The 26,570-nt window shown below is 39.4% G+C and overlaps 1 protein-coding gene across 4 annotated transcripts in view; it reads right to left on the minus strand.

The window, feature by feature from the left end:
• akap13a (A-kinase anchoring protein 13a) overlaps window positions 1-26,570 on the minus strand; it is a 93,392-nt gene that overhangs the window by 17,684 nt on the left and 49,138 nt on the right. Inside the window, exons 11-25 of one of the 4 annotated variants that reach the window (XM_086071386.1) lie at window positions 23,109-23,254; window positions 17,929-18,290; window positions 16,522-16,554; window positions 13,212-13,389; window positions 13,029-13,131; window positions 12,677-12,802; window positions 9,801-9,843; window positions 8,883-8,997; window positions 6,022-6,184; window positions 3,472-3,539; window positions 3,288-3,357; window positions 2,401-2,551; window positions 2,197-2,309; window positions 1,917-2,063; window positions 431-687 (exon numbers count right to left, since the gene is read on the minus strand). In XM_086071386.1, the coding sequence (XP_085927512.1) occupies window positions 431-687; window positions 1,917-2,063; window positions 2,197-2,309; window positions 2,401-2,551; window positions 3,288-3,357; window positions 3,472-3,539; window positions 6,022-6,184; window positions 8,883-8,997; window positions 9,801-9,843; window positions 12,677-12,802; window positions 13,029-13,131; window positions 13,212-13,389; window positions 16,522-16,554; window positions 17,929-18,290; window positions 23,109-23,254 (2,075 nt within the window). Of the gene's footprint in view, window positions 1-430; window positions 688-1,916; window positions 2,085-2,172; window positions 2,310-2,400; window positions 2,552-3,287; window positions 3,358-3,471; window positions 3,540-6,021; window positions 6,185-8,882; window positions 8,998-9,800; window positions 9,844-12,676; window positions 12,803-13,028; window positions 13,132-13,211; window positions 13,390-16,521; window positions 16,555-17,928; window positions 18,291-23,108; window positions 23,255-26,570 lie in introns of all 4 variants that reach the window. The other 3 variants (XM_086071384.1, XM_086071385.1, XM_086071388.1) reach the window with 3 other exon arrangements.

Below are 26,570 nucleotides of genomic sequence, written 5' to 3' on the forward strand. Positions count from 1 at the left end.
CTAGTAAGTTCTTCTTGCAATGATATGACTTTTCTTGTAAATACTTTATACTTTCCCCCCCCACAGCGATTGATTTAGTAACTAGTAGTACATATTTATGCCTGAAGGTATTTTCTTGTAAATGCAATTTTCACTCTCATAAATTTTCTTCTTAATACCTTACCATATTATCATTTCTGTGAGTATCTTTGGAGCACAATGTAAGTGGGTCAATGTGACCTGCTGCATGTTTAGACATAAATATAGATACATAAAAGAACAAAAAATAATCCAGTGGTTTATTTCTATACTTTTCTGTTGCTTTCTCATAACCTTAATAATGTGGCATTTTCAAATTAGGTGCTAATGTTTTGGTTGGCATGATAACTATTCCATGTTGGCATGCGAACAACAGTGCCGTGACACATTTGAGGACGTTCGTCTCTCTCACCTGGCTGAGGAGGATGTCCCCTATCCGCTGGACGACCGCGCCTCGCTCCGAGCGGCCGCCCTCTGCCTGGCTCTCGCGTTTCCTCTCCAGCAGGCGAAAGAGAAGCTGCGTGTGCATCTCCAGGAGCTCGTCCAAGGCGGGAAAGAGCCGATCCAGGGTCTGTGGCTCCAGTTGAACTTCCTTTTGCAGGCCCTTGCTGTACACCTCCGACATGATGCGCAGCGTGCGGATGTGGTGCATCTCTGTCTGCATGAGTTCTGCGGTAGAGTAGATTAACGTAAATAATGTCATAAATCTGCCCGTTGCTGATCCCTGGTTTAGGGCTTCCATACCTTTTTAAGCCGACATGTGACCCTTGTGAGGATAAGCGGTTCAGATAATGGATGGATAGATGTGCCAAATGACACAACACAACACAATCAGTCTGTTTTTGTCCCAATTTCCCAACTAAGGACATGAAACACCTGATGATCTAGTTTTATGAGATTCTTATAAAACTATATATTATAGGTAGGTTAAAAGTGGATTTGTCTCGATAATAGGGTCCAAAGCGAGTCGGAGATGACAATTTTAAATCACTAACGTGTTCAATAATCACAACCAAAGTCTTTATGTGTGTGGGGGAAGCTGACGTCTACTGTGACGTTTCGGAATGTAGCCAATCAAAGAAGAAGATACATATCTATTACATAGAGTAATTCTAGACTAAGAAATATCATTTTTGTTACATTTGTAAGAGCTTTGAATGACTGATTTTGCGATTACATGTTATTTTTAAAGCTAAAGAAGGCCTTAAATGTGGTAACATCTTGGACATCAACTCATTCACTCCCAGCCATTTTCACTGAAGCAAACCCCTTTGCTCCCCGGCTGTTTTACTGGATTCTGACGGATTTTGCAAAGCCCCACAGAATATTGTGTTCTATTGCTATAAAAAATGGAACCTACCAAAAGAAAGATTAGTCTCTCCTTTCATTTCAGGAAAAAAATAATATTTCTATGTTTCCGTTTTGCAGCAATTAGCTTTTGGGGAAAGAGCTTTTGCAACATGGCCCTGGTTGATCTCTTATACTCTGCTGCCACCTGCTGGCCGTTTTTGTAAAAACTACCATTGCTTCAACCATTCTCTTTAGCATCAAAGCCTTCTGTATGCTCTAGCATAAAAAAAAAACATTAAAAACTTATAAATACTTGGCAGCTTGATGATTAAAAACAAAAATCAAACGTGTGGTGATTCAGATTTGTAATTTTACCGTTTTCATGCCTTTTATTTTTTTCATATTTGAGGATACATGTTTTTTTTTATAATTAAAACAAATCGTAACCACACCCCAAAATTATTATTTTTTAAATCTGACAAGCAGGACGTGGGGAGAATTTTGAGCTGATCCCTATTAGGATTGTAATTGTAGAACAGGTAAGCAAAACATTTAAAGATGCTTATAGCAGCTTCATCATTCATATCGTCTGTATGTGAGATAAGTACCGTAGATAACATCCTGCCTCTTGACCAGGTTGCGGTCCAGCTGCTGCAGGTACTGCTGCTCCACGCCTAAACTCCACGAGTCGGCCTCCATCTCCTTGGCCTCGCCCTCAAACTCGCCCATCAGCTGGCTGTCCATCATCTCCGTCCCTGCGACAGGCACCAGCAAAACTGCCAGTTTACCATGTTACTCGTTTTTTTTATGTCTCCTAAATGCATCTGTCATAAAGGTGTCTTAATTGGGTCTCCATTTATTTACATGGTTGCGATGGTGTGTAATGACCTTCATCAGTGAGTGATTCCATAGACTCTGTGACCTGATTGGTCCTGTTGAGCGAGTCAGTCGACTGGGAAAGATAGCGCAGGCCCTTGATGGGAATCTCATCAAACACTGGACTACACGGACAAACACACGCACTTAAGTTAATCAACGTATGTATATTATCAATGGATGGCAGTCATTGAGGAAATGGTTCCGCCCACTCACCCAGCAATGTTGCTAATGGACAGACTTTTAGACAGGTTGTTGCCGTGGAACGGCATGAGGCTGGTGTGGCGGCGTGACTGCGGCATCGTCAGAGACGTGTGGTCCTCTGGGGACAAGATGGCTGACCAGGGCCGTTCTCTCGTCCCGCAGGCTGCACAGGAAGAGGAACAAATTGGTCACAAGTTAGTGCCTAAAACATCCCAAAGGATCTCGAAGGAATCCCAGATCAACCAAAATCAGTCAAAATCCAATAAAACAGCCGGGAGTGAAGGAGGTTGCGTCAGTGAAAAATGGCTGCCAGTGAATGAGTTAATACAAAATAGGTACAATAAAAAGCTCAAACAAACTTTTAAAAAAAAAGAAGTGGAAATTCAAGATAAAAAAGAAACAAAAATGAAAAAAGCCAAAACTATTTTAAAACATTCACACTAATTAAATTAGAAAGCATTAAAAAAAAAAAAGCTTTCAAAATATACAAAATCTAATGTTAAACAAAATGTATTTAAAGCATTCATATAAACCTTTTAAATGGTCAAACTGTAATGGAAACGTAAAAAAAAAAAAAAAAAAAAAAAACGGGGGAAAAAAAAATAATGGAAAAAAAACCTCAAGTTAAAATGTCCCAAAAAATATGTATTTAAAACCATTGAAATAAAAATTCAAACCAAAAACTTTTGGGAAAATACTTTTGAATGTAAAACCACTTGCACTGCAATATACTAGAAGCTGCTTCGACCACTTCTGCTGACCTGACATCTCTTTCACATGTTGACATTAGAAATGCTGGTGTGTAGGTGTGTGTGTGGGGGGAAGGGGGGGGGGGGGGGTACCTAACGTTGCTGTACATTCGTGCACGTTTGAAGCTGTGTCTGATGCTCGCAACTCACGTTTGTTCCTCATGGTGACACCGGGGAAGGAGCTGGAATCTGGCACTGTGTTAAACTGCTGCCTGGGCAACTGGCCAGCGTTAAAAGGACCAGAGAGAAAGAGTGAGCGTGAGAGAGAGAGCAGAGGCAACGTCAGTATTGGCCCACGGGACGACATGCAAACGCTTCGGTGAAGCTTCTTTACCTTCATCTTCACCTTGGCACAAACGGCCATGCCGTCCCTGCAGCCCTTGTGCACGCAGGCGTTGCAGTCTGGGAAAAAAGAAAAGTGAGAGAACGCTGGGTGAAAAAAAGAAAAGGTGTTGTGGCTGGAAAACTGGCCCGCTAATGAAAAGCAGATTGCGGCGTGTGATGCAACACGGGGTAATACTGGGGGGGGGGGGGGGGGGGGGGGAATCTAAGATGGCTGACAAACACATTAGCCATTGCTATGCATGGGAAAGTTTCTCAGTCATCGGGAGATTGCCAAAAAGCACTTTGGTCTCCAGTTTGGAAGACAAACATACTCGTTTCCAATGGAGACTCATACATCATCTCTCTCTCTCTAACGCTACTATTGAAAAAATAATAAAAAGGTGCACTTAGAGAGGATTTAATGTACTAAGGAATCACAAATTATTCACAAAAAAATCTAAAAAACTAAAAAACTTTTGAACTGATTATTTTCAATTTAGTGAGTAATATATGATAATTGATGCTTATTTTAAGCAATTTATTTCAATTAATTTGCCAATTGCGTGCTTTTTATTGACTCTTGCAACTGTTACTTTCTCTTTTGCTTCTATTATTGTTTACATGGGAGGTTGAACTGTTACTTAATTCTGAACCCATACTGACTTTCTGAGAGTAAATTGTAAATGAGTCTAACATATTATTGTACGTGTTTTCTAATATATTTTAGAATTGTGAAAGTAATTAAACGGGTCTGTAATATACATATTTTTAAGTTACATTAATATTTGGAAAATGTTTTGGGATTCAATGAATTTAAAAAAAGAGGTGTTTTGTAGAAAGCTGTTTGTCGGATTGCACCAATACTACATTGCAATATACAGTAATACACGTATAAAACTTTTAAATTTGTACAAATAATGTTTTTTGCGGTCACACTGTATATGAAAGCTCCCCTTTGAGAAAATAGGACCTCAGACTGCGCGCTTGGTAAAATGTAAAAATAACCCCCCCCCCAACAAAAGCTAACCTTTCTTTTTCTTTTTTTTAAACCATCTTCCGCGTGAAAGTGCACACTTCCTACTTTTACAATGATGTCAGTGCAAGCACTCGTCTGAGTCCAAGTGAAAGAAAGCGTTACACGTTTCTTTCACATCGCAGGGTCCAACAACTAGGTCCGCTGTATATTTTGTATTTTATTTGTGTGTTCATTATTCTCAAATGTAATTATAACATGTATTTATTGTAGTGTTTAATACACTATACAACACGTTTATTAGTTTTTATCTTTATTTTATGTGAGTTTAAAATTGTATTTTAGTATTTTTATTTATTTACATCTTTGAATTTTTCTTGTATTTAGTTTAGTATGTATTCATTGTATGTTTCTACAACTTTTCTTTAAAAACATTTAATCTATATTTGTCTTGCATTTATTAAACGTTCATTTATTTTAGTCTTTAGTGTTACTTTTAATGTATTTTGTATGACATTTTTTTATGTAATTGCATTTTATTCGTACATTAATAATAATAATAAATTAAAACAGATAAATGATGTAAGAAATGTAATGTTAAAGGTATAATTACAGATGGGTGGAATAAAACAGCTTAATATTTTTGTTGCAGTATTTTCCTATTTCCATGTTTTTATTAATTTTTGTATTTTCATATCTTGTTTGAATTTTAGTTTTTATTGTCATTAACACATTTGTATTTATTTTTGTGTTATTTTTAACATGTTACTTTTGCTTCAACTTTTTTTGTTTCACTTGTAATTGTTTTTATTCATGGCATGCATTCTATTTGTATTTTTAAATTATTTTTTGGGGATTGTTCACCTTGCAGATTATGCAACACAGCCTGCTATTTACTTGGGAGTTCCATGGCCGTTTTCTCCTCTTAAACACTTTTACGAGGGCTTTTTATGACATCTCGCGGAGGCAGGCCCCGCACATTGCCTCAAGCTCACACAAACGAGTGACTGTGCGAATGCCTGAATATCTTCCAGTCCGGCCGGCATCTGCCTGGAAACACCCTCAGAAGTGACGAGAAGCACAATGACGGGACATATGAGCAGAAAGCTGCTTTCTGCTTTTTTAGACTGTTGCGCCAAAATCTTGCGCAAGCAGTGACATCCTCTTTCTTGCGTTTTCCTTGCCGCACTGATCTCTTTAGTCGCGTAAGCCAGACTTGTGATTGATTCTGCAGCTGTTTTTGGTCACTTAAAGTCAATATGGTGCTAATGACGAGAGGTTGATTATTGCACAGCTTAAACTTTAAGTTAAATACATTTTCTTAAACTACTAAAAATAAACACTAAAAAGAAAAAAGAAAAAAAAACCTGTACAATTAAAATCCAACAATTATTTTTCTAACATTTCATTGTAATCAGGAACAGCTCTAAGTATGATGCATTGCAGCTATAAACCCAACGACGACCACTGTCCTAAAATGTGAGCGCCATTTTAACTATCAGGGCAACTTTTGCACGGGACCTCATTACATTATGTAGGGGAAACGCACAAACAAAACACACGGCGAGGACATGTGATGGTACGTACATGTGCACTGGAAGAGCTCCTTGCTGCTGAGGGCCTTATTGCATTGGGAGCAGTGGGAGCATGGCACCGCTTGGCCGTAGCTCAGGGTGGCAAAGTGATGCCCGTTGACCGCCTTCTTCTCTTTCTCCTTGGCCTCTTTCTCCTTTTTGTCCTTCTCCTTTTCCTGCACAGGTGGAACACATCAGCAAAAACAAAAGTGACTTGGGAGCGTGAAAGCGTGGCAAAAAAAAAAAAAAAAAAAAAAACACGCCTTGATGCTAGGAAATTCGTAGTCGGAATCCAGCTGAGCGCCGTTATTACTAGCCTGACAGGGGGCCTGAAATATTACGCAGCCCATTATTTACGCTAAGAACTAATTGCCTCATTAGATGAACTTCCGAGACTTTGGGTGCTTTTCACAATCAAAACGCAACACGGGCTTGACCCTGCGTGCTGTCTGCAAGAAGAGCAAGACTGCAGAATATAGGAGGAAAGAAGCACCTAATGCACATTTCCTCTTTTCTTTTTACTATACGAGCTGCGGAACATTTTCAACAAAAGTAGCGTGATAGCACTTTATAATTACAAAACATTACAGATGTGATGTGAGCGGTGATGAGCGGGCGAATCCTTAAAATGATAATCAAACCTTGATGCCATGATCCGCCCGCATTAGATGTCATCGGTCAAAACTTTGGAACTTTGTTCGGCCTCGCTGATCATTGGCTGAGAAACTCGCCATGATTGTGGTTATGATGTTAAATAGCCACACTGTTACATAACAGTGAGGCAAAAGTGCAGAAAGACAATTTTGTAAATTGGTAGTTAACCAAATATGTATTTGGTTGTGCAAATTCACAAAGTATGTATTATGCATACAAAAAAATAAGTTGGCCCCTTCAAGCAAAAATATGTCGTCAATGGCTAAGAATGAGACACGGTGTAACATGACTCTGACTCCTCCCGGGAAGTGTGACAGCTGACAGAGACGTTCCGTCTGGGAATTCGTATTTTCCCGACCTTTCCCTCATCGGGCACAATTATAAAGACAGACCGAGAGATGACGTCATCCCTCTGCCGTTTGGTCATTGCAATTCGGATGAAGTGTTGTGGAGAAGAACAAGAGGTCCTATTCTCACGGCTTGACGTCACATCGCATCCACCCAAACCCAAAGGAAACCAACGCAGCAGAGTTTCCAAAGCTCAGGTTAACAAGGCAACAGCCCCCGGGCACAAATCTCAGAAGGAGAAACTTCGGGTGGAAAATAAAAATCTAGAAACTGTGACCCATTTGCAGTTGCACAAAAACTCTCAAGTGTGACCTCACGTGAACATCAAAAGAACTAATTCCATAGACGGAAGCTTTCCAAAGATGGCAAAGAGGAAAACTGTGATGACAACCAGAGAACAGGAAGTGTACATTTTAACAATGTGAAGAGACTCGCCTCCCGGGCCGTAATCCTGCCCCTGAACTCACGCTTTCATATGACATTGAATAATAATAATAAAAAAGGAAAATGCAATGTATTAATCACCTGACTTCACTTTTTTTTGCCACTTGAGAAGTTTTACCATCCTTCTTTCTCCAAAGAGCCCGTCAGATCTCTACCGCTACTCCTCTGCTAGCATGGCGCTGCTAATATAAATATAAGCTATTAAGAATATTACTCAGCGATCCTTCCTCTGCACCACAACACCTCCAAACACCAAACGGTGATTAATTTGACTTGATTTTAGTTCTAAGATACCGTAATTAACTTCTTTCATAACAGAAGAAAATGCTAAAAAGATCTACTCTTGCCTTCAGCAAGCTTGGATCTGCACTTCCTTAAATACGCTCATAGGTCAATAAAAGGCTTAACTTCTGTTTACATTTGTACGACGGATGCAAATATTAACTACTCCTATGCATGAAATCGAATACCTTCAGACATTAAGATTGAAATGTTACTCAAAACATTACCTATAGGCTTTTACGTTGGCGACATCATTTCGGTTTACGTTATTTTCAACTCTTTTGAAGGTCTGACTGTGTCGAAACGTGCACTTCCTGCCACAACCACTCATCAACAATGAAACACGGCAACAAGTCTCTACTAAGTCTGATAATACGCTATAGGTTTTCCACCTCAGGGGTGGTCAAGAAGCAGAGAAAAAACAATATACCACACTTTTAACAATCTGAAAGCTACATTCAAGACATCAGCAAGACTATCAACATCAGATGCTCAGAAGGCGATATCGTGGACCTGATCCCCCTACCTGGTGCCAGCCCTTCCACCTCCTCAGCGAGAAGCCATGGCTCCGCATAAGCCTCCTGCATGACATCGCTGAGCGGCGACGGTGGCTACAAGCCGCAGCAGCGAGACGCCATTGAGCCGAGTGGCAAAGAGGAAGTGAGGCTGACACTTCTGCAATGAGACGCTCTGACGACAGCGCTGCAGCAACGAGCCAGTTTGAACATGGCTTGTCCCTTTAAAATTGACATGGCTGAGGTAAGATGTGAAAAGATGGTAGAAATCGCAGCCATTTTCTTGCTTTCCATTCTCTTCACCTACTGTGATGCCAACTATTCAGCCATTCATTTCTATAGATTGCTCCCATTAGAATGGCGGAGAAGCTGGAGTCTACCTCAGCTGACATTTGGTAATAGAAGCTCGACACACCTGAGAGTGGTTGCCAGTCAGTTGCAGGGCATGTTGACATTCCACATACAGATAAACCAGTCTTCAACTAAAGGTTGTTGTTGTTGTTGTTTTTTATGTCAGAGGAAGCTGGAGAAAGCATGTGGCTAACAAACTATAAAAGGAAACTGCAAGGGTTTTGATTGATGAGAAGAATTGAGTGAGGGATGATGCCAAAATTCTGGTGGGTGGCCTCACCTTTGTCTTCTTGTACATCTTGTTCTTGAGGTAGCTGAAGGTGCGGCTAACTTTGGTGGTGGCCTTGCCCGCCTCAGCGTCGCTGCGTAGCGGCCCGGGCTCCTCCTCCGATATGCTATGGAACAAAAACACATGAGAATGTACCGTACATATGACATACAGTAGGGCTGTGCAATTAATCAAAATTATATAAAATAATAATTTTGAGCTGTTTGAATTGATACATTTGCACCTTTTTTTTATTTTAAAATAGCTACTTTAATAAATTTTGTTATCTTTTTTATTCTTTTAGTTATTTAGAATTTTTTTTAGCAAATAAATCACATCTTAGAATTCTGATTAATCACAATTAATCAATTAATTAAAAAGGCTTTTTTTAATCAACATTATTTGGCTGTCATTTAAAGAGCACCTGTTATGTATTTTTTTGACATTTATTGTTATGAGGACATCTTAAAAAAAATTATCCATTGCACACTCTCATCTTCAATTTTTTTCTAATCAGTTAATTACTTGCATATTTTAAAATGGAAAAAAATGACCCCAATATTTTGACATGAACAAATATTTTGAGTGTCATACGCAAACATTTATTAAATGCTTTACTTTAATGCATGCAGTTATGTTTATTGCTCAAATACAACCTGTGCTACTTTTAACGTAACCATCCGCTGTGATCATCTACGGTCAAAATTAATAGTGTGATTAATCTGCGTTATTACATGATTAATGCGATATTTTTTTGTGATTAATTAATTAGTTAAGGTTTTAACTTTGACGCCACTAGTTTTCTTTTTTTGTGCCAAATGTCTTTTCTTGATTTCAATTATTACCAAAATCGTGATAAATATTGTCTTCATAATTGTGCAGCCCTAACATACAGTATATAAGCACTGTAGCGTTTAGAGCTCCACTGACCTGTATGCGAGCGATCCAGACGTGCTGGAGAAGGATCTCATACCTGCAAAAAAAAAAAGAAAAAAAAGAGTTGGTCTAAAAACGTGATGAGCATTTATCACTGGATATCTGCTCTACTGAAACAAAAGTATAGGACAGATGGTGATCAGACCTACAGGTAAGGAAATGGGGGAGAGAAGCGAACATTGGAGCCCGTTAACAGATGAAGCCAGCGAAATTTGGCTGGACTACCCTCTGCACTGGCACACTTGGAAGTGGCAGCTTGATTGTTCACATGACCATCAAGACATGTATGAGCAACATGTCGACCTGGCACACAATTAGTGTAATGCAATCGTTCCTTGCCAGTCCTTTACGATAACTGCTAACTTGCCAACAGAAATGAAAAGACTAAAATAAACCATTCAGTAAAAAAAAAAAAAAAAAAAAAAAAAAAACACGTCCACTACAAACGTACTACAAAAACATGAAATAAACAGAAACAGAAGCATTCCAAAAACAAACCCAAAAAAAACCTCCAGAACCAGAACTACTTCTGCCTGCCTGGTCAAAGTTTAAGGAGTCCTGGCACCAAAAAACAGGGTAGGAAATGGAATAATCCATGTCCTACCTTCCCCTGAGCGCCTGTCTAAATACTTATAAGCGAGATGCTTAACCTTGGAAGTCACAGCGGGAAGGCCAAAACAAAAGCACTGTCACTTGCTCAGTGGTCAAAAGCCAAAAGCTGACACCAGAAGACACCGTTTCGGCTCGCTGCCATTAAGAGCTGATAAATAAAGGCTAATGGCACACTATTTACAGAATCACCAAGATATGTTGAGTGTTCTCTTTGTTTAATTGCCAAAGCAAAGACAAGATACAGCGTTTCACATATTTACTGTACCTTGCCAAAGTGTAAGCCAAGCCAATATGTTTCTTCGTCTGTTCATTATTATCTTGCCAAAGTCTAAAATATTGGAACATCAACAATTATTAGATTTTTGCCTTTTTAAACAACACTAAAATGGATGGTGAAATTTAACAAACAAGATGTGATTTCACTGCAGACTTTAATTTCAGGGTAGAACATCTAAATCAAGTGTTGGTATAGAAATTACAACAGTTTACTGCCACATTTTAACTGCAATGGTCCCCAAAACGTGTTTATAATTTTTTGTTTTTTTTTAATGCTGGAGCATACAGAAGGCTTTGATGCAGCCGCTGAACTGAAGAGAATACTTGAAGCAATGATAGTTATTACAAAAACGGCCAGCAGGTGGCAGCAGAATATAAGAGATCAACCACGGCCATGTTGCGAAAAAGGCTTTTTTTCCCCAGTGTTTTAAACGGATTTGTGAATAATGATGAAACTTAGCTATATTCCAATGCTAATTGCTGCAAAACGGAAACAGACAGAAATATACTTTTTTTCCTGATGAAAGAACTCTTCATCTTTCTTTTGGTAGGTTCCATGTTTTTACAGCAATATAACACAATATTCTGTGGGCCTTGCAAAATTAGTCAAAATCCAGTAAAACAACCGGGAGTGAAGGGGGTTGCTTCAGTAAAAATGGCTGAAAGTGACCTCAAGTAATAGGACGAATGAATAATCACAAATCAAATGTTCGATTATGCAGTCATGCATGCCCACACCACGGCATGGTACGTTTGCAGGTTTGTTATCTTGCCAAACCAAAGAGAGCGCACGATACGTTGCTCCATCTGTTTATCTTGCCAAAGCGAAGGCAATATATGTCGCCTCGTTTGTTTGGTGTCTTGACAAAGCGCAAGCAGGCAAAAAAAAAAAATGTTGCTTTGTCTGTTAGCTACCTTGTCAAAGCAAAAGCAAAGACGAGATTTGCTTTGTCTGGTTATTTGTCGCCCTATTATCTTGCCAGGTAGCAGGGGCACGTTGAGCAACAAGGTCAAGTAAAGTCAAGACATTTTTGTTCATATATAGCCCTTAATCACCAAAAAATCTCTAAGGGCTTCACATGCCCATGTTCTCTGTAAAGAAATGTTCAAACATTTTAAATATAATGTGTCAGTTGTCAATCAAAATCCAAAATCCTAGCAAACTTTGGAGAACTCAAGATGACAATCTTGCCGAGCTCCACAAAAAAGTAGACTGTTTAACTTCCAGCTGACTTTTTTTTATCAAAACAGTCAGCATAAAGCACGAGGTGCTTTTTTTTTTTTTGGGCTGAAATTCATAATTCATTTTTCATGTATATTTTATCTCTCTCTCTGCCTCAGCCGACCTCGCCTGGACGCTGTTAGACTTTGGTGCACAGGGACTTCTTGAACCGTGTCAAGCGACAAAAGGACGGTTATTTTCACATGGTAGGCCAAGGGTGGGCAAAGTTATGCTTCAAGGGTCACAATTGATAATACTTGACTCATTGAGCCATTTTCAGCAGTAAAAAGTTAATATTGTGTATAGGATGAATTTGATAACTTAATTATTTTTCTTGTATAATTAATAACTTTAAAAAAAAAAAAAATCCACTTGTTGAAGACTGAAGATGACATCACCTGTGCTGAGGAAGTAGGTAACGACCAATAACAGCTCAACTGTTTTCTGGTTTTGCTCAGCACAGGTGATGTCATCTTCAGTTGACAACAAGTAGAAAAAAAATAGTATTTTAAGGAATTAATTGTACATAAAAACATAATGAAATTACCAAATTAATTTTGGATAAAATATTAACCTTTTGCTGCTGAAAATGGTTAAATTAGTCAAGTATCTCTTTGAAAAAGGAAGCGTGCCCTAAGTGGCACACGGGCCACAGTTTGCCCACCCCTGCTGGATGTACAAGGAACTGCAGGGTGTCTAAGGGTGACGTCACACATCCTGATGGCCTCGGTTACAGCGGCTAGCGGCTTCAGATACTTACTGAAGTTATCATCATCGTCGCTAGTGGACGAGTCGCCGTAAAGAGATTGAGACTTAGATTTAGTGAGGATGGGGGAAAGGCTGAAGGAGAAGGAAATCCGCCTCCTCCCACGCAGACGTCCCACCACTGATGAAGGGGCAGGTGGGCAAAGAACCAGAGCAAGCACACAATGACAAATCAACAACAAGCAGCAGCTTTTCTGTCAACTTTAGGATGTATTTCTTTAAAAAGTGGTCCACGCCACGCCCTCATTGAACGCCACGCCACGCCCCAGCTAGATGCCTTTTTACAGCTCACTACAAAAGTGCAACTTCGTGATATTTGATTTCCATATTTCAATTCAGCCACTCACCGTCGATGTCTCTGTGGCTGATGGCGAGCATGGACACAGACTTTGTGAGGGGCAGGGTCATCGGGGGGCAGTTGTTCCTCAAGGGACGATAGCGCCTTGACCTCTGTAGCGACAGGAGAGTCGAGGGTGTGACGGGTAGAAAGGGCAAAGGTGACAAACGAGGGCGCGTTTGTGAGCGCCGACCTGCTTTTCCAGGCCGCACGGCGCTCCCGTCTCCTCCTGCTCCTCCGTGAGCGACACGAGTGAGCCGCGCTCATCCACGTCGTGCTGCAGCATTCTGGAGGGCTCCAGAATGCGGGGGCCTTGACAGGGCGGGCGCCGGGCCTCCTCTTGGCTGCCACTTAGGCCCTCCAGGCTGTAGCTGTGCGGACACAGAGCAGGAATATTACGCCATTTCAAAGTTATCAGTTATATTACAGTATCACTAGTTTTGTTTTTGCCTGCATTGATTGGCAAAAACAAACAAACTATCTTTTTAAAGCCACATATTAACTCACTTGCCCCCAAAAACGTATAAATACGTTCTATTTTAAATATTACCATGCTGCCAAAGACGTAAGTATACATTTTTTATGTTGTTTTTTTATGCTAGAGCATACAGAAGGCTTTGATGCAGCCTCTGAACTGAAGAGAATGGTTAAAGCAATGGTAGTTTTTTTAAATGGCCAGCAGGTGGCAGCAGAGTATAAGAGATCAGCCAGAGCTATGTTGCAACAAGCTCCTTTTCCAAGTGTTTTCAACAGGTTTGTGAATAATGATAAAACTTGGCTATATTCTAATGCTAATTGCTGCAAAACAGAAACAGATACAAATATATATTTTTTTTCCTGATGAAAGAAGAGACTCTAATCTTTCTTTTGGTAGGTTCCATGTTTTTATAGAAATCAAACACAATATTCTGTGGGCCTTGCAAAATCAGTCAAAATCCAGTAAAACAGCCGGGAGCGGAGGGGAAATGGCTGGGAGTGAATGAGTTAAAATAAGTACGCATAAAAGTATAATTGAAGTAATACATATATGAACATTTTAAAAGAAAGATGACAATAAAAATATACAAAAATAAACAAACAGATGTTATAATACATTTGTAATGAAAAATAATAGCATTAACATTTAAGTGGAAGTCAACCTTAAACAGTTTTTGACAATAATATGTTATGTGACCTCACTAGTCTAAACCTGACATTAATATTACATCCAGACGTTTTTATCCATCTCAGGGGGCGGCCATTTTGCCACTTGCTGTCAACTGAAGATGACATCAGAGTTGCTCAGGGCTCAGGCAACGACCAATCACAGCTCACCTGTTTTCAGAAGCTGCGCAGACCTAAGCAACATTGATGTCATTTTCAGTCGACAGCAAGTGGCAAAATGGCCGCCCCCTGAGATGGATAAAACGTCTGGATTTTGCTGCTTAACTCATATTCCACTAACGCAATATTAACCAGAATATCATATTTAGATTATTGGAGCTGTATAGAACATTATTGCCAATAAAAAATCTTTAACTGTTAAAAAAAAAGAAAAAGAAGCTGAATCGCATCCACATAATGGACACTGTGGCTGTGCGCTACCGTAAACACATAAGCATTTAGCCTTTTGGCTAATTCTGGCATATTTCCAGAAATGTTTATTAATATATACTGTCCCTGATACAAATAAATCAATCCAAGAAAAATAAATAATAACAATAAAATGGCAAGGAAAGATTGACACGTACACAACCCATGACTGCATGACTTGCCATTGGTGGTCCGGTTGGGCGGGACTTGAATAGAAACGAGAGCCATTGCGGAGCGAAAGAAAACATGCCGACTGAGGTTTTGGAAATCCGGCCAATACTGGAAAACGCTAGTGCTTCTACTGATATCACTAAAGCTGATGCAGATGATTTCAAAAGGATTTCCAACACAAACAAAATAAGAAAATCCAATGACGGCAGTCACGGGGAGGAAAACCCCGCGGCAACATTTCAGGATGAGCTACCCCGGCCGACTGCAGTGCTGATAAATCTCCCTTATCTCCGAGCCCCGAGGTTTTGCATGGCACCCCATTATCCAGCAAATCATCGGCCCGTCACTTCGGAACATAATTAACCTCAAGTGGACCAAAAGCGGCCGTGACTTCGCTGATTGTCGGAGTCCAGATAAGCGCTCACCCATCCTCGGGGAGAGGGCCGCAAACGTATCCGTCACACTGAGGCCTGCTTCCTGACAGTATTATCACATAACGCTTTGCCGAGCCCCGAGGTCGTCTGCCAACATGAATCAGAGCGGCAGCTGCTAACGCAGGACGCCGACTGACTGATGGACGGGATGAGTGATGAGGCGGGGCGTTCGCGAATGCAGACATGGGCGCCCGCGACTATGACAACTGGAAAGAAAATCAAGCTGCGTGCCCCACAATGGCTGGCAAAAATAATAAATAAAATAAAAGCCACACAATTTAGCCTTGCCTAGAATTTCAACTAGGACTCATTTGGTATGAGACTTCCTGTTCAATTTTTCCCCTTTTACTGAATCGCTTTCATTTCATTTCAATTATCGGCTTCAAATATCGGTTATTGGCCTCCTTCACTACTAATAATCGGCATCGGTATCGGCCCTAAAAAAACATATTCGTCTATGTCGAATTAAAGAGAGCAAGACATTTTCAACACTTTAGATTGGTGGTCAATTATTTGTAAAAACAAAATTAACGAATAGCCAACATTTTTGAAAAAAATAACAAATTTACCAAATTGTGATTTCGGTCCAATGCCAACAATATGCTATTTAACATTGCTCATCTGTTGAAAGGTCATTTAAAAAAACACACCCAAAAAAACAATTCTGGCAATTTTCACATATTTTTGGATGAAGTTCAATCAATTTTTTTACCATTTGCACTCGTTTCTGATCATTTTCTGAATGTTTTCTTCTATTTTATGGGACATTTTCACAGATTAGTCAAACATTTTTCACTCGTTTCTCTTCCTCAGATTTTCAAAAATATTTGTTACATAATTATTTTATGTAAACTTTTTTTTAAACTATGAATTTTTGACAATTTTCACTTGTCTTCTTTTCACTCTTCTGATTTTTCTCCCTCATTCCGATTGATGAGATCATCACCACAGCATGTTTCGATAACAGCTAACAACAACAATCACGAGGCCATCTCGTTTGTCTCATGTGTGACCGTTTAAGAATTGTAATTGCTGCAAAACACTAGCCTCAGACCACAAACTCTGCTCATTCACTGCACGTGTGCGTGCATGTTTTTAAAGCAGCATAAGCTACAAAACACTAGTGTGCTATTTGTGCGTCCAGAGCAGCAGGGGAAAAAAAGCACATTTCTCACTCGTAAAGTCGCCTGTGGAGATAAAGCAACAATGCAACGGTTGTTTGGAAAAAGTATACGTGAGAGAGGGCGTCTACGAGCTCTATAGGGAGGCTATATGGAGATACGGCAACAACGAGTCACACAAAGGAATCAATACAGTGAGATATACCTTCTCCTGTAAACAGTCAGTTTCCCTTTGCAGCTAGCATGTGATGAATGAGACAAAGACAGGAAATGAAATATAACTTTTATCGCCAGTCTCACAATTTTTTCCAATTTTGGACAATTTTCCCTCTTTTTTTCACAATTTTCACTCATTTCGAACCATAAACAGATCGTTCTTACATGTTTGTTTTTTTAACCATTTCCCTCAGTTGACTTTTAAAAATTATTTAAAAAATTGTGTGTGATAATTGGAACTATTTTTAACTTTAACACACGTTCCCCCCATTTTGGTCTATTTTCACTTCTTTAAATACAATTTTCAGAATGTTCACTTTCAATTTAATTTTCACTTATATCGCTTTTCAGACTCATTTTTAATGATTTGAAATTGTTCTTTCCACTTATTTCTTGGTCATTTTCTCTTGTTTCAAATATGCTACAGAAATAAAGTATTTCTGTTCTGCATTTTCACTCATTATTTGACATGTGAAAATTGTCAGTAATTTCTGCCATTCAGACTAATTTTATCACGTAATTATTCTCACACAAATTGTCACTCGTTGATGGACAATGTTCAATGTTTTAATGATTTTTCTCCACACTTTTTAAAACTATTTTTCCCACCCGTATTATAATATTTTTTATAAACTTTACTTTGTATTTAATCTATAGACCACTATTTAAAAATTTTTTTTTTACTTTTTTAACAAATCTCTCTCTTTTCTCCAATCTTCTTCAGTGATTGCTGACAGTTTTTTTTCCCCACAAATATTTTTTTTATTTTTCACAGAGGAATTTTCACTATTTTGATTTGATTAATGTTTGTTTACAATCCATTTTCATAATGAAAAAATTCTCACACCGTTTTTGATAACTTCTATGTTCTTTGTATATAATTGAGCTCCCCTTCAACCTTAGCGTAAGAATTAGTCAACCGTCACAACTTGCTCATAAAAATAACAAATATAAAGCTGTGTGCGCTCATTGGTGCGTGTCAAGTTGTGTAAAAGTTCAGCTGCATATCTTAATGTCACTACATGGACAATGGCTACGCAGCTGCTGACACGAGCACAGGCGTCAAGCTCAAATAACAGCGACTTAACAAGGGGCTGATGTGTTGAAGGCGAGACGACTGCATCTCATTTGTTCATACCCGTAGATGATATATGGAGAAAAGCAAAAATATGCAGCTTTTTAGATATTAGATATATGTGAGAGATGGTTCAAAAGTTTTTAATAAAACCTTTCTTCCAACATATCTGTTTGAGTCTACTGTTCCTCACTAGCTCCTTAAAAAAAAAAAAAAAAAAAAATCTACCTACTCGGTCACCTATTTACTACCTGCCAAACTATTTACAATACCAGCAGCGATATTAAAGCGGCCACAATTACGTCGTCGTATTTAGCTTACCTCCTCTGGTTCATAGCAGGACCTCCTCCGTTGTTCTTCCCAGGTCCCCAACTGTGTCGTCGAAGAGGCGAGAGGGAGCGCAGGCTGCTGCGCAGGAGACAGGAGCGCCGCGGCACCTCGGTCACTCTGTCCTTGGCCTCGTCCTCGGCATCCCCGGCGACACCTCCTGCTCCGTCTGCGGCGGAGACGGCGGCCACCGGGGGGGCGCCTTCCTCGGGGCTCCAGCCGCTGCTGCCCAGGCCCTGGCTGCCTTCTGGGCTGGAGCTGGGCGGGCCCACGCTGGCCGTGTCGTCCGTAGAAATCGAGGAGCAGGAGATGGACACCTCGCTGGTGCTGTCGCCACTTGTCACTCGCTCGTCATTCTGTAAAATGACATATTGTTATTTTGTTTTAGCATTATTAAGTATTATTGTGTTCATCAAAGCATGTCTCTCCAGGTAAACAGAAGAATCATTTCTGTAATGTACAGTATTAACAGGGAAGACATTGATTTAAAAAGCACTAATTGATTTTTAAACATATTTCAATCATATTTACATTTACCCATTTTTGGCAATCAACAACTGATTTCTGACCATCTTAACACATTTTTGACTATTTTTAATTGTACAACTGTCCCTCATTTAAATAAAAAAAAACATTTTAAAATGTTTTTAACGCTTATTTTTTTTATTTTGTTTTTGGTACAACCTTGCGTTTGATTGTTTCTTTACAATTTTCACTTTCAGTTTTTTGCTCTCTTTTGACTTTTTGTGGAATTAAACCATTTTCAACCATTTGACCATTTTGACTCTTTAAAAAATATATATATATTCATGCCATAAGTATTCCGATTTTTTTCCTAACAATTCAACAATTCATTTTAAAAGTTTTTATTTCTTTTTTTTTTTTTGTACTATCTTGCTTATTTTTACAATGTTTGATTGTTTGTTTCTTTACAATTTTCGCTTTCGGTTTTTGCTCTTTTTTTGGTACAATTTTTACAAAAACTTTTACATTTCACTTTTTGTGGAATTATGTTTTTTTTTTAATTGTTAGAAAAAAATAAAAACAATTCACCCATTTGACTTCTTAACTCTTTGACTGCCATAAACGTTATAAAACGTTTAGCATAAACCTAGGGAAGGGCGCCGAGGACGTTAAAAGACGTCCCCTATGTTTTTTTTTTTTTTTTTCAAAAACGGGTGCAGGAAAGCCTTGGGCAGCTGTGCTGAAAGTATCAGGCAGATATGATTAGTCAAAGACTCGTTTTGGCCCCTAGAGGGCAGCGATGACTCTCTTTGCACAAGGTTGGATGGGCCGCCCACCGTGGGCGTCAGTAGAAGACGTGAGGCGGAGCTAGAGTGTTGAGGAGACAATGGCTGATCCAAGCCACAATGGCTAGACCAAGCAACCGGTTACAAGCAGCTCACGCTTGAGCATTTTTTTCAAAGACGGAAAGCATCAATCAATACTAAAAAGCGCATTGATGTCAACGATGATGATGACAACGAGCTCTACGCCAAAGTTGGAAGCTTTGGCCTGTTACTATCACGTAGTAAGCCTCACCGGCTACGCGCGGCTAGCGCGGCTAGCGCTGCTAAGGCCGGAAAACGCGCACAATAGCCGGCCGGGTACTTCTGCACAAGCGGACATTCGATCGGGCGATGGAGAGTTGGCATCGACCAATGCAGATTGATGATGATGATGATGATGACTGCGAGTTTGACGCCAAAGTTGGAAGCCTGGACGTGTTTACGATCACGTAGTAAGCCTCACCGGCTACGCGCGGCTAGCGCGGCTAGCGCTGCTAAGGCCGGAAAACGCGCACAATAGCCGGCCGGGTACTTCTGCACAAGCGGACATTCGATCGGGCGATGGAGAGTTGGCATCGACCAATGCAGATTGATGATGATGATGATGATGACTGCGAGTTTGACGCCAAAGTTGGAAGCCTGGACGTGTTTACGATCACGTAGTAAGCCTCACCGGCTAGCGCTGCTAACGCCGGAAAACGCGGAGCTGCACAAGCGGACATTCGATCGGACAATGAAGAGTACCCCGAGTCCAATGCATATTCATCGGAGGAGCGGGTACAGTCTGATCACGGAGAAGACACTGTTTCTGGACTACGATGCCACCATGAATGGAGTGGATAAAATGGATCAGAACATCTCCTACCAACCCGGTATAGCAACTGAAGGACACGGGGAAGCGAGACGTAACACCACCGTAACGTAACCGTAGCATGATCCTGATATTAGACTTGATGACACACTGCAGTATATACTTGCTATTCCCCGGAAAAAAACGGCCTGCAAGAAAGTGGCACACGCGAAGAGGCAATCTGTTGTGCAAATGCTGTTACGTCTCTTTGCACGCAGGAGAGTGTTACAAAAAGAAAAACTGTCGTTGAAACATCCACATATTTGTAAATAGCACCACAGTTGCACACATTTGTAAATAGTTTGCCAAATTGTTGTCAAATTGTTACACTGTTGAATGTAAATAAACGTATTTTGCTATCAAAAAACACTTTTTCATTCTTGGTGGTAGTGTTTTATAGAAGTAAAGCACTATTTAGGTGTTTGTGGCATCATTCATGGACAAAAAGAAGTGTCAAATTCACTAGAATGCATGAAATAATATCGTTTCACTAAAAGCTTGATTTCTCCGTATTTTGGTCCAACACAGGCGAAATTGGGTCAAACTAACCATTTTCTATTGTTGATTACTAAAGAACGGAATAAGGTAGAAACAAACTCTTTTTTTCTGATGAAAGATGAAAGTCCAATCTTTCATTTGGTAGTACGTGTGTTTCCATAGTCCAAACAGAACATTTTCTGTGGACCTTGAAAATCAGTCAAAATGCTTAAATCGGCTGGCACTGGCGGCATCCCTTTTCTGAAAACGTCTGGCAGTCAAAGAGTTAATGCCATAACTATCCAGACTTTTTTTTCTAACAACAATTCAACTAAAATGTACTCATTTGGACAATTTTCACAAATTTCAGACAATCTATATTAATATGAAATGGTTTTCACTCATTTTTGACCATTTCCATATTATTTATTTTTATTTTTTTTATATTTTTGACGAATGTCTGATAGTCTCACGATTTTTTATTTTCACATATTTTTGCCAGATTATTTTCCTTTTCCCAGTTTTTCTTTAATTAGTTTTCACTCATTTTACTTGAATTTCCCCTGGAGGCATTATAATTAGCGCATTCAATCAAATTCAAATTAATATTAAATTTTCACTAATTTAGCATTATTTTTCAGTTTTTCTATTCCATTTCGCTCTCCTTTTTTATGATTTTCACAAATTTATTGTATTATATTTTACGATTGTTTCAACAAAGTGAAAAGATTTATATATTTTTTATTTTCGTTGATATTCTCACACTTTTCTCTTTTTGTTACAATGTAACAAATTGTACATTTTCTGATCTCGCCCTCATGGTGACGCTAGTGGGGCAAATTCCTGCCAGGTCACCCACTGAACATGATTGTTTTGAGCACTGCTAAATAATATTTGGTGGGAAATGGGTTATGCATGCAGACACATACACATGCAAGCGCACACGCACAAACGGTCTATTAAAGAGTTCATTTGAAGGTGTGAGCTCAAACTGTGGCCTATTGTCCCACCAGCTGCGGCGCAACAAGCCTGTCACAGAGACACTTCTGTCAGGAGAGCCCGTAGTGAAAGGTCGGCTTTGTGCCAGCCAGCGCGACTTCCTCTGGGAAGTGAGAGAGATCATGTGACTGCGGGGGTTTAGCCAAGCGAGTCACGTGACCGACCGACCGACGACGCTTTAAGAGGGAATGATCTACCAGTTTAGGACTTAATGATGTTATCCTTGCATAGCACAACGGGGGGGGAAAGATCTAAGTGCACGTGGCTCGCCGAGATGTCCGCAAGCGGGTCGCGCGTCGATAACTCACATATCACTCGGTTGCCACGGCAACACATTGTACGCTTTGCTGCGAGAACTGTACTGCAGTCTAAAAGGGCCACGACGCGCCCCCATTTGCTACATTTATACAGTTTGTGTTTAGACCAAGGTTATTATAGCTAACAAGTATTCATTAATGAAAGAAAATAAGAAGGAAAATGATTCATTTAAATGTTATTTTGATATTGCTGTACGTCCTTACAGAGGGAGGAAGGACAAGCAGTCGTTTTAAATTGTAGTTCACTTTAATTTATTGCACAACAATACTAAGTGACCTTTTTTTTTAAATTATTTTGCACTTGATAAATACTCCATACTGTTTATTAAGCGGGGGGAAACTACACTAAAACTATTAAAAAATGCTGTAAAAATTAATTCAAACTAAATGAATTAATTCAATGCAATACAAAACTTCTTTTTGCTAACATTTTTGTATGTTCTCAAAAAATATTCCTTCCATTTTTCACTTTTTTAAATTGAATTTAGTCCTTCTTTTAAAAGGGTATTTTGTTTCTATGTACAACTTTAACTCATTCACTCGCAGCGATTTTCACTGAAGCAAACCCCTTCGCTGTTTTACTGGACTTTGACTGATTTTGCAAGACCCACAGAATATTGTGTTCGATTGCTATCAAAACATGGAATCTCTTTTTCCATCAGGGACATTTTTTTACAAATTAAAAAAAATAAATTGTATCTGTTTCCGTTTTACAGCAATTAGCATTAGAATATAGCAAAGTTTCCTCAATATTCACCTGCCTGGTGAAATTACTGTCAAAAAGAGCTTGTTTTCAACATGGCCCTGGCTGATCTGTTATACTCTGCTTCCACCTGCTGGCCCTTTTTTGTAATAACTACCATTGCTTTAAGCGAACTCTTCATGTCAGAAGCTGTATCAAAACCTTCTCTGTTTGCTCTAGCATAAAAAAACTTGTTTGTTTTTTTAAACAAATCAATATGTTTTAAGGAGTGCAGGACAATTAAAAAACATATTTACACGTTTTTAAATTAGTTCATTATTTTTTACCATTTTACCTTAGAATCAGACCATATTTCACTCAACAGTTGATGATTTTCAATATACGTTTTACATATGCAAATGTCCATGTTGCTGTTCAAGCAGACGGTATTCTTCCGACCTGTCAGTTTCTATCTTATCAAAAATGGTTTGTTTTTCCTTCCAGGGCAAAAATGTGATTTTGTGTTAACCAACGGGTGCCTTTTCTGCAATGGGTCAAACCTTGCTGAAGACGCTGTCATACGCCACCTCGGAGCTCAGCAAGCTCTCGATGTCGCTGCCCGAGTCTCTGTGAGTGGTCGGGGAGCAACTGTTGCTGCTCGCCGTTCTGCTGGACAAAGCAGGCAACGTTGACGACCGCGAGGACCCTGGAAAAACAACAACATGCAGTATGAGCGGTCAAAATTGAACAGCTTGGGGATAAGGAAGTTACTGAGAACAATTCATTTAACTTCCTATTGGTGGCCACAATAAACAAGTCTGTTACGAAGGAGGATGAAATGAATTCTTGAAATGTGAGAAGCTGTGAAAAGAAAAGTAGCTTCAATGGCTGACTGTCTTTGACAAAAAAAAAAAGAAGAAGCTTGATGTTAAGTGTGAAGGAAAACAACTACTGTTTTTTAGTGTTTTAATATATATATATATATATATATATATAATATATATATATATATAAATATACATATACAGTATTAAGAGCAGCAGCTTTTGTACATTTAAGGAAATAAAGGAAGAGGAAGAATCTACAAGAGCCCCAACATGGAGCTTTCTTTAGCCGGTCGCACAAAATGGATGACATCATGTTTTCATTTTGCATCATTTGTGCGAGAGAGGAAGTTATTTTTTGTCCTCCCACTGAACATTTTTCAGTCCTGAGAGGAAGTGGAAGGTCGTGTGTCTCTGTGTGTGTGTGTGTTATACACGATGGGAACCTGTCTCCCTTGTGGAAACAAATGGGGACGTCCCATCGACACACAGTGGAAGTGCTAAAGTCATAGAGTTACTCCAAAGTCAAGGTAGAATTCTTAGGGAAAATACGACCTGCGCTTCTCAAGCAAGTTGGGGTTTTTTTTTTTTAACCACTGAACACCCTTTTTTGGGTTTTGTGATAAAACAGCCGAAGTGTACCAAGAAATGTGTAGTGAAAACCACATCACTTTTTTGGCATTGAACTTATCTTGCTTTTTACATGTGTATGACACTAATGACAGCAAGCAATGAGACTATAAGTATAGAGGCGCACCGAGAGGATTTTTGGTTCCCAGGTCTCAGTTTGGGCGTGTGCTCGAGCACGCGCGGCTGTACGTTCCACAGTGCTACCAACTCGCTTGGATAAGAGTGTTAAGAACAACATTTGTCAGACTGGCAGACTGCAGTTGACCCCAAGTCAGCTGCTCTGAGGAAGAAGGGAAATCCCACCATGGGGGGCTACAATCACAGGCGCACACGTATACAAATCCTGCGGCCGAGAACATCAACGGCGCTACTATTGCTGAGGGAACTTCATTAGGAGGAAAAAGTTGCTCTCGTTGAATGATTATCAATCGTTTTCTTTTGAAAGAGGAAACGATATTTCAACGAAGAAAGTTTTCATTGTATTTCATTTGGAAATGCATCCACATTAAATAAACCATATAAATAAACCATTTCACTGAGGAGGAGAATCAAATAATCGAGTTTTGCTCAAATTTGATTGAGATTGAAGGAGACGTTAGAGATTTCAAAAAGCAAAAAGCCCATATTTTATAGAGCTTTATCACCTTTATTTCTTGCAAGTTGATGATTAAGGCTTATACAATGAAAACCCAAAATGTAATGGTGTAGTAAATTAGAAGGCGGATTCAACAAAGCGGCAATACTGTGCAAAACCTTTTGGCCACCGTTACATTTGTAAAGTTTTATAATAATACAGTGTATTTAAATACTAATTGTATTATTAATATCATTAATATTAGTTTTAAAGTACACAAGACATAGGAAGTTATTAGTATTATTATAAGTAATATTGTTTAAATTGTTGTCTATTAATTACAAATGTATCTTTCCTCACACACTTTGTTTTATGTTTTCCCCATTTCTTAAACACACGCACACAAAACAACTAAGGAATTGCATGCAAGTTGCAAAAGACGTTGTTGGTGTACCCTTGGCAGCTATTACAGCTTCAAGCTTGACACACCTGTGCAATTTCCAGGTATTTTCCTTTTTATTACATTCTTTCAGAGTCTTTATGTGATATGTATAGAATTTGGAGGGGAAATATAATCTATTGTTGGGAATAAAAGCTGAAAACAAAAATGTTGGGGGCGGAGGGGGGGGGGGTAAATGATGTAAACTAAAATGTGTGTGTGTTTGGGGGGGTTAGAGTGAAGTGCTGTTATTACTTACGGGATGCACTTCATATTCATATCCAACCATTTCAAAATGCCAAACAAAGTGTCTGTGTCAAATTGTTTATTATTGGCCACTGTGCTATTAGCAACATTAATGCAAAATAAATGATTCAGGGGTATGCGGGTAGAGATCATCCCTATGTCTTATCTGACTGGTCGCCTCACTTGATGACATCCATACGTTGCAGCCATGGGACGTTTAACATGCCGGACATGAAAGTGACTCAAGAATTCTGACAGCTGGCTTAACCTTTTGTTATTCATAGCAACGCAACATTGCAATTGCAAGGCTGTGCGTGTGTGTGTGCGTGTGTGTGTGCGTGTGTTTGCGTGTGTCTCCACCCTTTCACACCTGTCCACTAAACCTCGCAAGCTAGTGCAAGTTTTGACAGCTGTCGCAAACACACACTCACGCACGCACGCACATACGCACGCACGCACGCAACAGGTGACGAATCAGAGGATAGCGCAAGAGTTTAATGTTACATGATCATCCTGGCTGGATTTGCATGATCCAATTTAATAAACTTCAGGTCTAACCCTAAGCCTAACCCATTTTTAAAGGGGAAGTCAACCCCAATTTGTTTTGCCAATAATATGTTCTATGCAGCCCCGCTAGTCTAAATATGGCATTCTGGTTGATATTGTGTTAGTGGAATATGAGTTAAACAGCAAAATCCAGTCATTTGTATCCATCTCAGGGGACGGCCATCTTGCCACTTGCTGTTGACTGAAGATGACATCATTGTTGCTCAGGTCTCAGGGAACAACCAATCACAGCTCAGCTTCAGAAAACAGGTGAGCTGTGATTGGTCGTTGCCTTAGCCCTGAGCAACTTCAGTCAACAGCAAGTGGCAAAATGGCCGCCCCCCGACATGGGTAAAAATTGCTGGATTTTGCTGCATAACTCATATTGCATAAATATAATAATAATCAGAATGTCATGTTTAGACTAGTGAGGTCACACATAACATATGATTGTCAAAAATGTTTAAATGTTTAAAAATGTTTTGAGTCAAAATGATCAGAAGACCGTTGCATCCAGCCCAAATGGAAGACTTTGTGTGTCTTTTCAAGCATGGCATCCCTTGAGACTTTTGGTCACTTTTTATGTTTCTTAGGGAAATTGACATCAGGGGGCTGAATTAAAAAAAAGAAAAAGAAAAAAAAATCACACACATGTTGAAAACTAAAATTTGTCAGCGTTTCGCGTCACCCAACTTTGTAGTATACAGTACAAGGTTACATGTTATGGCAATTAGACAAAATCTCTGGGAGACGTTCACCTTTT

This window comes from Leptonotus elevatus, chromosome 3 (genome assembly GCF_054856555.1).
Source record: "Leptonotus elevatus isolate MCC_2025b chromosome 3, RoL_Lele_1.0, whole genome shotgun sequence".
Taxonomy (NCBI): Eukaryota; Metazoa; Chordata; class Actinopteri; order Syngnathiformes; family Syngnathidae; genus Leptonotus; species Leptonotus elevatus.